Source organism: Ipomoea triloba, chromosome 9 (genome assembly GCF_003576645.1).
Source record: "Ipomoea triloba cultivar NCNSP0323 chromosome 9, ASM357664v1".
In the NCBI taxonomy this organism is placed as follows: domain Eukaryota; kingdom Viridiplantae; phylum Streptophyta; class Magnoliopsida; order Solanales; family Convolvulaceae; genus Ipomoea; species Ipomoea triloba.
Genome location: NC_044924.1, coordinates 31,330,782 through 31,344,044, shown reverse-complemented (window position 1 = coordinate 31,344,044; position 13,263 = coordinate 31,330,782). Strand labels below are relative to the sequence as shown.

Sequence of the window (13,263 nt, the reverse complement as noted above, 5' to 3'; positions counted from 1 at the left end):
CTTAGTTGGTGATTAATTAATCCGTTTTGATTATAGATTAATCTTTTTAAAAATTTGATTTTTCAATTATTTCGTTCACAACGTTGGTTAAATTGAAGTAATCGAATATACTATTATGTATTTTAGATGTATAGTTCTAATATTTAGAGTTAATACCCAAAATGGTCCTCCGACTATTCGCTAATACTCGATTTAGTCCCAAAGTATTTTTCGTACCCAATTTAATCCTCTGTCTTTAAAATCACACCCAATTTCGTCCACCGTTACAATTGCCGTCATTGAACCGTTATTTTGAGGGCAAAATAGTCATTTTACTTGGGCAAAACATGTTTCTTCCTCTGGTATCTTCCTCTAGTCTCTGTAGAGACTCCATTTTGGTTGCTTAAACAAATTATATGAAAGGCGGCAAAGCGAGGAGCCGAGGGTTACTGGAAACACATTCATGAGATTCCTAAAGGAGCCGAGGGTTACTGGAAACACATTCATGAGATTCCTAAGATTTCTTAAATTAAGTGCATTAACAATTACGCGGTGGTGAACCAGTCGAAGGAGCCGAGGGTTCAACGGAGCTATAGTGTAGGATCGAGCAGGGGTCCAACGGCAGCGAGCATTATCAGGAGCTTCTGAAGGCGGCGTCGATGCACAGCATGGAGGGTAAGATCGAGTTGGAGAGGCTGATGTAGCAGTACATGAAGCAGCAGCAGGCAGCGGCGGTGATGGCGATCAGGTCGTCGCAGAGGGTGCGGCGGCGGCGGCGATAGCGATGAAGTCGTTGTAGAGGGTGTGGCGGCGACGGCGATAGCGATGAGGTCGTCGCAAAGGGTGCGGCAACGGCGGCGATGGCGATGAGGTCGTCGCAGAGGGTGCGGCGGCGGCGATGGCGGCGATGGTGATGAGGTTGTCGCAGAGGATGCGGCGGAGCAGCAACGTCGCGATGTGGAGGATCAACGAGGAGAGCGTCGGCGGCGGTTTTGATCGATTTTTTGTTATATATTCAGTGAAATTGAATTAAAGCTTTGTAATTGTAGTTGATTTGGCTTGGGAGCAGGTGCTTTCCATTCCACCTGAACCAAACGCCCCTTAAAGAAGGCTTCATAAATTTAAATGACTTATTTGCCCTTAATAATAACGGTGGAAACGATCAATTTCTAACGGTGGACGACATTGGGTACCGTTTCAAAAGACAGAGGATTAAATTGGGTACGAAAAATAATTTGGGACTAAATCGAGTATTACCTAATAGTCGGAGGACCATTTTGGGTATTAACTCTAATATTTATATAGTCCAAAGCACCACAAATCAATATAATAAGTCCATATTTCTAAAGCTCGTATCTATCTATACTATATTAATAAAAACAAAATTCTCAATTTTAACTTCCGTCCAAAACACTCCTATATAATTAAGGTTAACACTCCTATATAATTAAGGTTTGCGTAATATTGTAAAATATGGTAATACAATTCATTATCATAGTATAATTTTACATTAAAATATGATAATCTATACTATTAATAAAAACAAAATCCTCAATTGTAACTTTCCGCCCAAAACACGCCTATATAATTAAGGTGTGCGTAAAAAAAAGTCCACGAGAGGTCACCCAAAAGTCACGCAGCGCAAGCTAAGGATTTTTCTTTTTTGTTTCGCTTTTTTTTTCTTTTGCTTTCATTTCTGTTTTGGTTCATTTCTGTTTTGTTTTCTTCACGCTCCTTCTTCTACTTTTTTCTTTTCATTTAATTTGTTTGTTTTTTATTGTTTTATTATTTTTGTTTTAATTTTTTTTATAAAATACCAAATTTAATATTTTTGAATTAACTTTTGAATGATTTAATTATAATTAAAATTTTAAAATGATTAAAAAAAAAAGCAACAACAAAAATTAATTTAAATGTTTGTAATTATCATTTTAATTAATTAAATGTAGATATGCTTATTTTAATTAATTTTTATAATTATAAATTTATAATTCAAATAAATAAAGAAAAAATTAAAATATAGGATAGAAAATAGTGGATACACAAAAAACTGAGAAATAACTTTAAACTAATGTGGAAAAGAGTTTTTGTGATTGAGTGAGATAATAGATGNAGCGAGGAGCCGAGGGTTACTGGAAACACATTCATGAGATTCCTAAGATTTCTTAAATTAAGTGCATTAACAATTACGCGGTGGTGAACCAGTCGAAGGAGCCGAGGGTTCAACGGAGCTATAGTGTAGGATCGAGCAGGGGTCCAACGGCAGCGAGCATTATCAGGAGCTTCTGAAGGCGGCGTCGATGCACAGCATGGAGGGTAAGATCGAGTTGGAGAGGCTGATGTAGCAGTACATGAAGCAGCAGCAGGCAGCGGCGGTGATGGCGATCAGGTCGTCGCAGAGGGTGCGGCGGCGGCGGCGATAGCGATGAAGTCGTTGTAGAGGGTGTGGCGGCGACGGCGATAGCGATGAGGTCGTCGCAAAGGGTGCGGCAACGGCGGCGATGGCGATGAGGTCGTCGCAGAGGGTGCGGCGGCGGCGATGGCGGCGATGGTGATGAGGTTGTCGCAGAGGATGCGGCGGAGCAGCAACGTCGCGATGTGGAGGATCAACGAGGAGAGCGTCGGCGGCGGTTTTGATCGATTTTTTGTTATATATTCAGTGAAATTGAATTAAAGCTTTGTAATTGTAGTTGATTTGGCTTGGGAGCAGGTGCTTTCCATTCCACCTGAACCAAACGCCCCTTAAAGAAGGCTTCATAAATTTAAATGACTTATTTGCCCTTAATAATAACGGTGGAAACGATCAATTTCTAACGGTGGACGACATTGGGTACCGTTTCAAAAGACAGAGGATTAAATTGGGTACGAAAAATAATTTGGGACTAAATCGAGTATTACCTAATAGTCGGAGGACCATTTTGGGTATTAACTCTAATATTTATATAGTCCAAAGCACCACAAATCAATATAATAAGTCCATATTTCTAAAGCTCGTATCTATCTATACTATATTAATAAAAACAAAATTCTCAATTTTAACTTCCGTCCAAAACACTCCTATATAATTAAGGTTAACACTCCTATATAATTAAGGTTTGCGTAATATTGTAAAATATGGTAATACAATTCATTATCATAGTATAATTTTACATTAAAATATGATAATCTATACTATTAATAAAAACAAAATCCTCAATTGTAACTTTCCGCCCAAAACACGCCTATATAATTAAGGTGTGCGTAAAAAAAAGTCCACGAGAGGTCACCCAAAAGTCACGCAGCGCAAGCTAAGGATTTTTCTTTTTTGTTTCGCTTTTTTTTTCTTTTGCTTTCATTTCTGTTTTGGTTCATTTCTGTTTTGTTTTCTTCACGCTCCTTCTTCTACTTTTTTCTTTTCATTTAATTTGTTTGTTTTTTATTGTTTTATTATTTTTGTTTTAATTTTTTTTATAAAATACCAAATTTAATATTTTTGAATTAACTTTTGAATGATTTAATTATAATTAAAATTTTAAAATGATTAAAAAAAAAAGCAACAACAAAAATTAATTTAAATGTTTGTAATTATCATTTTAATTAATTAAATGTAGATATGCTTATTTTAATTAATTTTTATAATTATAAATTTATAATTCAAATAAATAAAGAAAAAATTAAAATATAGGATAGAAAATAGTGGATACACAAAAAACTGAGAAATAACTTTAAACTAATGTGGAAAAGAGTTTTTGTGATTGAGTGAGATAATAGATGATGAGGTGAATGCTGAAACCCACAACAACAAAAAATTGGGAAAAAACTCCAAACTATAAGGATGCTCATGCAACCCAACAATTTTTTTATTGTTGCTAAGCAACAAATTGGGTTGGGTTGGGTTGGGTTGGTTCTGTTAAAATCAGAAACACAAATTTTGATTTTCGATTTGAAATTACATGTTAATGTTTAATGTTTCAGATGAAAATTGAGCCTTAAAAGTAGAAAAGCACAAATTAAACAAATCAGTTGAGAGAGAAGAAACCACTTAACACAATGTAGCAATACTACATTACTACAAGTCTACAACACAGTACCATCCAAAGATAATAAAAGCTAAAAACATGTCTGGACAACAACAAAAAGCTCATCCATAAGCATGGATGATGCAACATCAAACACTAGAATTCTTTAACATACAACAACACAACTGCTGTTTTCCAAGGAAACAGATTGGGATGATTGCATGCTTAGGCCTCCTCCTCGTCCTGGTACTCTTCATCTTCGTATTCTTCGTCTGCAGTAGCATCCTGGTACTGCTGGTACTCTGCCACCAAGTCATTCATGTTGCTTTCGGCTTCTGTGAACTCCATTTCATCCATTCCCTCTCCTGTGTACCAGTGCAAGAAAGCCTTCCTGCGGAACATGGCAGTGAACTGCTCGCTGACCCTCCTGAACATCTCCTGGATGGATGTGGAGTTACCGATGAATGTTGAGGCCATCTTCAGACCGATTGGTGGGATGTCACATACAGTGGATTTCACATTGTTCGGGATCCACTCAACAAAATATGATGAGTTCTTGTTCTGAACGTTGATCATCTGCTCGTCAACCTCCTTGGTGCTCATCTTGCCACGGAAGACTGCTGATGCAGTGAGATACCTGCCGTGACGAGGATCAGCAGCACACATCATGTTTTTCGCATCCCACATTTGCTGGGTGAGCTCCGGGACAGTGAGGGCCCGGTACTGCTGCGAACCACGAGATGTAAGGGGAGCAAAGCCAACCATAAAGAAGTGGAGCCGAGGGAAAGGAATGAGATTCACTGCCAGCTTGCGCAGATCTGAGTTGAGCTGACCAGGGAAGCGAAGGCAGCAAGTGACACCACTCATGGTGGCCGAGATCAAGTGATTCAAATCTCCAACTGAAAATAGAGAATCAAATTCATATATAATCAGATTTTATGACCAAATTAAGATAGAAAACTTTTAGATGTGCAAAAGGCTTACAAGCTCAATAAGGATTAATTCAATACAGTTACTAAACAATCATATGCCCAGATCTGACAGGGGCAGCACTAACATGATTCCAATTGATTAATTTATTCCGTTATTGTGATAAATAAAACTAGGCTGCTTGGGCAGATAAATTTTTCCAAGCCCTATGCAGCTTTTATCTAATTTCAATTGTTTAACAATTATATCTAGACAGCAGAAGACAATGAGGCACACAGATCAGTACAACAAAATGTAAACTTATTTGTAAATTACTAATCTAGTTATAAGATCGTTAGAAACCAGGTTTATAGTTAATCCATACAGTATAAAACAGAGGAAAAAAACACAGTTAAATGTGCCATCTTTAGCAAGAATATATAAAAGCAAGTGAAACCCATGTGAGACTGCAACTGTATATGTGCAAGGAATACGAAGAGAATCTTATCTTCAAGCATCACACTGTGTCAAAATCTTAGACAGCTGAGCTCATCACATTGCCAGCCAAATAGCTTATACTAGAATAGCATACTATCATAGCCATCTGTAAAGTTATTGGGACTATTGACCTGGAATCACATCAATCAAGCTACGCTACTCCAGATTCTTTTATTTTTCAACTCATTCACTATCAAACCTAAATATCAGATAAAGATCTGCATGGATAGATGATAATTTCTAGGGATCGAGTAAATTTACTCAAAGTAAAAACCCCAGGACTTACAGCTGGGAGTGGTGAGCTTGAGAGTGCGGAAGCAAATATCATACAGAGCCTCATTATCCAACACCATACACTCATCTGCATTTTCAACCAGCTGATGCACTGAGAGCGTCGCGTTGTAAGGCTCCACCACCGTGTCGGACACCTTGGGCGATGGAAACACCGAGAAAGTCAGCATCATCCGGTCAGGGTACTCCTCCCTTATCTTTGATATCAACAGGGTCCCCATACCCGACCCAGTTCCTCCACCCAAGGAATGACATACTTGAAACCCTAATAACAGAAACCACAAAATTCAACCCTCAATTTCACACCAATCAATTACATACCAAGCAGATCTACAAATTCATAAGCATAAATACCCCATACAACATAATATTCACGCATATTAAACAAATGATAGATAAATTCAGAAATATATACAGTATAAGCTAGTATATATGAACACAACCACGAATCATAGATATATTAGTGATAAATTCAGAAATATATACACAGAATAAGCTAGTATATATGAACACAATCACGAATCATAGATATACCAGCATATACACACAGAAATAAGTATATAATTGTGTGTGTGTGTGTGTGTGTAGAGAGAGAGAGAGAGAGAGGAACCTTGGAGACAATCGCAGTTCTCGGCCTCTTTACGGACGACATCGAGAACGGAGTCGATGAGCTCAGCGCCCTCAGTGTAGTGTCCCTTAGCCCAGTTGTTGCCGGCGCCGGACTGACCGAAGACGAAGTTGTCGGGGCGGAAGATCTGGCCGTAGGGGCCAGAGCGGACGGAGTCCATGGTGCCAGGCTCGAGATCCATGAGGACGGCGCGGGGGACGAAGCGGCCGCAGCTAGCCTCGTTGTAGTAGACGTTGACGCGCTCGAGCTGGAGGTCGGAGTCGCCATGGTAGCGACCGGTGGAGTCGATCCCGTGCTCGGCGCAGACCACCTCCCAGAACTTGGCTCCGATCTGGTTGCCGCATTGGCCGCCTTGGATGTGAAGAATCTCGCGCATTTTGGCTTGATTTGCGAGGAGAGGGATTTGGTTTTGGTGGTGGGGAAAAGTAGAGAGTAGAGAGCAGAAAGTAGAGAGGAGGGAAAGCGAAGTGAGAGAGAGATATTTGAAATGGTTGGTTGGGTGTGATGAGAAATGAGAATGAGAGTCGCAAAAAAAAATAAAAAATATGAGAATGAGCTGAGCTGTACCATGAAACAAGGCATCTTGGGGCATGTGACATCAGACAATTCCAGATAGTCAACGGTCAATGTCCCTCAACTAATTACGGACTAAATTTTCATTTCCCGGTGTTTCATGTGTCCGTGATCCCGTATTTCATTTTCATGTCAATTATCAGATAGTGTGATGAGTCATTAGTTTAAACTTTAGTAGCAGTGAATTAAATTTTTTGGATTGAAAATGTTTGAGAAGGTAGAGAAAAAATACTTCCTAATACTTTATAAAAGTTATAAGTATTTTAAATAAAATAAAATAAATAAATTATTACATAAAAAAAATTCGGTATGATATTTAGATTAATTCGAGACTATAGCAGAAAAATAAATGACACTTTCTGTTCATGATTTATAAAAAAATTCAAAAAGATAGTATTTTGGTTCTTTAATTATGTTGTTCCATATTTTTTGTTTCGCATATATGCAGTGTGAATTTTTCTTGTCTCAATTTAAAGGGATTTTTTTGAAATTAACTCTAACAATACTAAGAGCAAAATAAGTCACTTTGTAAAGAATTTAGAATTTAAAAATGTTATTTTCTTATAATTCAATAAGTAAGAAAATAATTGAGATGGAATTAAATTTGAATTTTATATAAAATAAATTACTTAAAATATTAGTTTAGTTGGTAGGAAATAAATTATTCAGGATAATAATTAGTATAGAAGCTTAAGTGCACTTATATGATAAAAAAAATTAGAATATTTTATTTTCATGTGAAACAAATATGCATAGAAACTAGGAAGAGTAATTTTCCCTTAGGAAAAAAAAAACATATTTTAAAAAATGACACTATTTGATATGAGACTAGAGCTCATAAAGATAAAGACTCAAAATATGTGGCGGCCCAATTCACGTACTCAGTACAAATCAGAATTACTCAGATCAACCCCAAAAGTATTGAATTATTGATGTAGAATTAATTATATCTCCGAAAGGTCAAACGTCCCTTGGAAAAAGTAAGGGTCAAATGACCTTAGGAATAGTAAAGGTCAAGTGTCTCTTGCAAAAAAGTAAGGGTCAACTGTCTTTAGGAATAGTAGGGTCAAGTGTCCCTTGGAGAATATTATATTCCTGAAAGGTCAGGTCTTACAACTATAAAGGGCTTCATCAGGTTGATGCCCCGGCTAAGGCTGCCAAGATCCAAAGGCGAGCGCCTGCTTACATGATTATATTGATGGACAGTTATAAAAGCAGTTGTTCGAATTACCGTTACTAAGGTGCCTTATGCCTCCTGAGGCTGAAAGAGTGATGGAGTAAGCACACTGGGGCATTTGTGCAGCTCATCAAGGAGGTCACATTTTAGCAAGGAAGTCGATCGTACAAGGTTAATATTAGCAGATCATGGTCTAAGATTGTATCGACCGAGTCGCCAAATGCGCAGTTTGCCAAGCCAATGCTAAAAAGGATACTCGATCAACTTCATTCTACACCCCTATCACGATTGTCATCCCTTTTGCTAAATGAAGAATTGACATTATAGGCCCGCTTCCTCAAGCACCTGGTAGATTCCACTTATGTGTTGTCCCTTTGATCACGATAACTGAATTCCAATGCTGGAGATTCTTTTAGAAAAAAAAAAACAAAAAAAGTAATCTGCCGGTTTGGCCTGCCAGAACACCTAGTCAATGACAATAGTTGACAGTTTAATTGCCGAACCTTTGCAAAATATATCTGCAGTATTAGATTCGACTCACTAAGGTGTTAGTTTCCTATCCTCAGGCCAATGGATAAGTGGAGAACGTAAATAGAACTATAGTAGATGTCATAAGGTGAAAGTTGATCGACTTGGGAGGTAATTGGGTCGAGGAGTTAAACCGAGTGTTGTGGGCCTATCGAACCACTCCGCGACGTGCAACGGGAGAAACCTCATTTTCCTTGACCTACGGGTTTGAAGCAAAAGTACCAGTAGAGATAATCGAACCAACCTGCCGAGTCCTTCAGTACTTGGATGCAGAAAATAAAGAAAGCCTCCATATCAAAAAGAATTTCCTTGAAGAAATGAGAGATGTTGCACATTGCGGAATGGCTGAGTGCTAATAGTCGGTCAAGTGTTACTAAGACAAGAGGTCTAAACCTAAAAGCTTCCAAGTGGGCGATCTTGTCCTGCGAGATCAGGAAGTGAGCTAGCCGACTAAAGGAGGTAAATTTACGCTTAAATGGGAAGGTCCTTATCGGATCTCTGCAGTCATCCAATCGGGTACTTAACAATTGGAAACTTTGGAAGGCCGACCGATTAACTGCACATGGAATGCCTTACATTTGAAAAAGTTTTACCAATAGCATGTGAATGAGTGCTGTAATTCTTGAGAAATGAATAAGAATAAATATTTGAACATATTCTAAGTAAACTTGGTTTTGGCCAGCCCTTTGAATGGTCCAAATAAGGGTCAGTCTAACTAGCCCTTTGAATGGTCCAATGGGTTAAGGTTTCGGATTGACCTTTGAGTAATTTGAGTAAACCCAGGTTTTGGCCAACTCTTTAAATGGTCTAATGAGTTAAGGTTTCGGATTGACCTTTGAGTAATTTGAGTGAGCTTGGGTATTTGCCAACCCCCAAATGGTGCGTTGAGTAGTCTGGTGTCCCTCGGAGGCTCGGAGCGAGGGTTAATAACTTAATATAGTTTAGGAAGGAGGAGTTATGTATTAGCTTAACATAAACATATTAGTGTTGGCAATACATTCATACATACATTCATGCATATTTGCATTATTATTGTTTTAAGTTTTGCAGGATGGCCAAAGACCTTATGGTCTAGTGGCACCCAGTTGCACCCCACATGTGAGGGGGTGAGTTCGAGCCTGGAAGCGATATTGGCTCTTTGTGCTGCAGTCAATAGAGATGATATCTAGTTGACATATTTGCATTATTATTGTTTCAAGTTTTGTAGGATGATATTCGTTTGACATATTGTTTCAAGTTTTGCAAAATGATATCTACTTCTGCATCTCAGTAGGTTGAGTTCCTAAATCCGCTTATTAGCTAATGATATTTTATATTCCGCTTCTCGAGCAGACAATATTCTTTCACCGCTTCTCATCCATCTGAACGGTTAAGAGTGAGAGCTTATCTCTATGACCGATCATAACCATCATTATGACTAAGGGGATACATATTAGGGTAGGCATGCATTGCATACATTTTTACATACATCTTTTGCATTATTATTTCAGATTTTGCAGGAAGACACATGTTCAATATATACCACCCTCAGTGGTTATTACTATTTTCTCCCACCTCTCAGTGGTCGATATACATACCCACCATTGGTGGTCAATATTACTTCTCTACCTTTTCGGTGGACTATATATTCTCTTGTGTCTAAGTGATTGACATATTTAGTATCTCAACGGTATTCTTAAATCTGCTTTTCAGCAGAAGGAGCAAGAGATATTATATATCTCCATGGGTTATTTGACAGCAAATTGTTCAAAATTGAACCCTTAACTGGGTGAAATTCCATCTACATTCTGAATCTCGAGTGAACAAAAATTTCAGCTATTTCAAATTCATGCAATGATTTGACAATCACTATAAAGTTTTCACTTGATCCTGAATACTTGGTTGTTCGACCTTCATATCGATAAATTCTTTGCATTCTTTGAAAACTAGTTGATATATAGTGCAAGATCCCCGCTCAATACCTGATAAGGAAACTCATTTGAAGATTCTGCCAAAAGGAGCAACATGATTGCATAAATAATCCAAGATCCTTCACAAGTCCTGAAGACTGCGTTCATGGTTGTACTCTTTTTCCCTTAGCTAAGTTTTTTCCCACTGAGTTTTTCTTAGTCTAAGGTTTTTAACGAGGCAACTAGCGTAAACCATCATTTGCATTCAATTCAGACTTGAGGAGCTCATCACGGACTATTAAAGGTGTCCAAAGCAAATATAGACCGAATATTTTTCTACTTTCTTGTGCCATCACTTTATGAGCCACAAGAAAGTGAGGGGCTATATATTGGATATAGGACTACGACCCATAAAGATAAAGACCCAAAATATATGCAGCCCAGTTCATGTACTCAGCCCAAATTAGAATTACAACTCAGTCCAGATCAACCCCAAAATTATTGAATTATTGATGTAAAGGTCAAACGTCCCTTGGAAAAAGTAAGGGTCAAATGACCTTAGGAATAGTAAAGATCAAGTGTCCCTTGAAAAAAGTAAGGGTCAACTGTCCTTAGAAATAGTAAGGGTTAAGTGTACTTTCAAAAAACAAAAGAGTAAGGGTCAAGTATCTCTTGGAGAATATTATATTATGAAATGTTAGCTCTTACAATTATATAAAGGGCCCAACCTTCATTGTAACTCATTCAAAATTCAGTATTCAAACACTCAATACTAGATTCATTACAGATACAATATTTCTCTTAAACACCCAAAAGTCATAAAACCAACATACACTATTATGAAACTCTTATTATCTTTTTGATTTAAAAGATATCACTATTATTTTATCAAAAATTAGGAGACTCCATAATAATTAAGAAAAGTCAAATATACCTCCAACTTAATTTATAAACATATTATAAAAGGGTGTTACATAATGTTCCAAGTTAGCAATTAAGATGATTGATTAAAAAGTTGAATTATTAATGTATAGCTTTTTGAAATTCAATAACTCCTCTTCACGGGCCTAAAGTGAATTCATGGGTTTGGAATATATATAGTATCACAAAATCCATAAATTATTTGAATTATCAAAACAAATCGATAACTTATTTATTATTTTTATATGGCTAAAGTGTCATCTCGCACCATGAACCATAAGCCATTGTTCGTGCCGCACACTGTACTTTCATAAGTGATTATTCGATCCACAAACCATTAAATTTTTTTCGCCCCCTAGAACTTTTTGCAGGTTTCCAGGTTACTATGATGACATGGCGTAGGTTATTAGCTGATGTGGCTTATTGATTTTAGTTAAAAATAAAACATACTAGAGATGGATTCCAGGTAATTATTTTTTAATTAAAAAAAAAAACTAAAAAGCAAAGCCATCGTCCAGGTAAACATACATGGCGTAGGTCCTGGTTTTTATTGGTCAACTAGTCTTCTCGATGGTCAACTTTCCTCAAGCTAAAGATGATGTCTTTTATATATGTAGGAGGAGACGGGCTACTATGTTGGACTTTGAAGTCCCAATGGTTTCGTCAATTCCCTTATTCGCTCCGACAGCATGCAAGAACATTTTAGGAACAAATGGTAGCCCGTACGTCTTGGTGAGGCACCATTGGAAGGGTTCAGGAAGAAATAATTTATATGCAATTTTTGGATCTCGTTTCTCCTTGGTTAGAAAATGAGGCCCAGTGCTTTGACTTGGCATTCTGCTTCCCATATAAGCTCTTGCAACATCTATGGGTGAAGCATCAACTTCATCATGCACCTGAAGAATCAAGTATTCATACATCATCCTCTATTGCTTTATCCACAACAATGTGTGTGTAAAAAATTACATTTGGGTCTTCAGTGGCGGCCAATGATAAATTTAGCTGAAAATATAGGCATATATATACAATATTATCTATTTATCTGCGTCAACTTTCTAATAATGCCTCTAATACCTCTTCCGTCAATCTCAGAATCGCAACCATATTGGCTCTTTTTGCTGCCATAGTAGTCCCAGGTCCCAACGACCCAACATCTGGGCCATTGTTAGCAACGCTAGAAAACTCAACATTGCCGCCTTCCCCATAACCCCATCATTATATTGTTAAGTTTGTTGTGCAATTTTCCTGTCAACCGGCCACCACCTTCTTGGACACATCAAAGAAGCAGTAGTGGATCGGACGAGCTGAGGAAACGGCATTAATCGACGGCGAACAGGTGGCGAACTCCGGTGGATGAACAGCTCTCTTCTGGCGACAGTAACCGGCAGGCTGAGATGCGACAATGGAAGTTGGTCTCTCCCCTCGTCCAGCAAAGCAACAGATTGGAGCAAGTATTTACAAAATAAATAAATAAATTAATTAATTAATAATTACATATCAGCATATTATTACCGGTTACCTGTAAGCAACCTGCAAAAAGTCTAGGCGAAAAAAATTTAATGGTTTGTGGATCGAATAATCACTTATAAAAGTACAGGGTGCGGCATGAATAATGGTTTATGATTCATGGTGCGGGATGACACTTTAGCCTTTTTATATTAAATTCAACAACCTATTTAATGCTTATCATGTCCATAATTGATGGATGTGTGTTTAGGCCTTGCATGGTAGCCGGTAGGTGGATCGTTTGTCTCGGCTATCTTTGGCATCCAATTATCAAATTTTGAGTATATTGTAAGTTTAGTTTTAATGTATAAAAAAATAATATGTAGTACACAAAAAATGAATCAACAGTATGTTATAAGATAATAT

At 37.6% G+C, this 13,263-nt stretch overlaps 2 protein-coding genes across 3 annotated transcripts in view; both read right to left on the bottom strand.

Annotated features, from left to right (window-relative positions):
- Nucleotides 1–13,263, bottom strand: part of LOC116031004 (putative pre-16S rRNA nuclease) — a 518,904-nt gene that overhangs the window by 442,481 nt on the left and 63,160 nt on the right. The gene's annotated exons all lie outside the window — the stretch shown is intronic.
- Nucleotides 3,969–6,810, bottom strand: LOC116031001 (tubulin beta-9 chain). The gene is made up of 3 exons (XM_031273426.1): nucleotides 6,286–6,810; nucleotides 5,671–5,940; nucleotides 3,969–4,876 (listed from the first exon to the last, which is right to left on the bottom strand). Exons 1-3 carry the CDS (start codon nucleotides 6,677–6,679, stop codon nucleotides 4,203–4,205), a joined length of 1,338 nt encoding a protein of 445 aa, XP_031129286.1. The 5' UTR covers nucleotides 6,680–6,810; the 3' UTR covers nucleotides 3,969–4,202.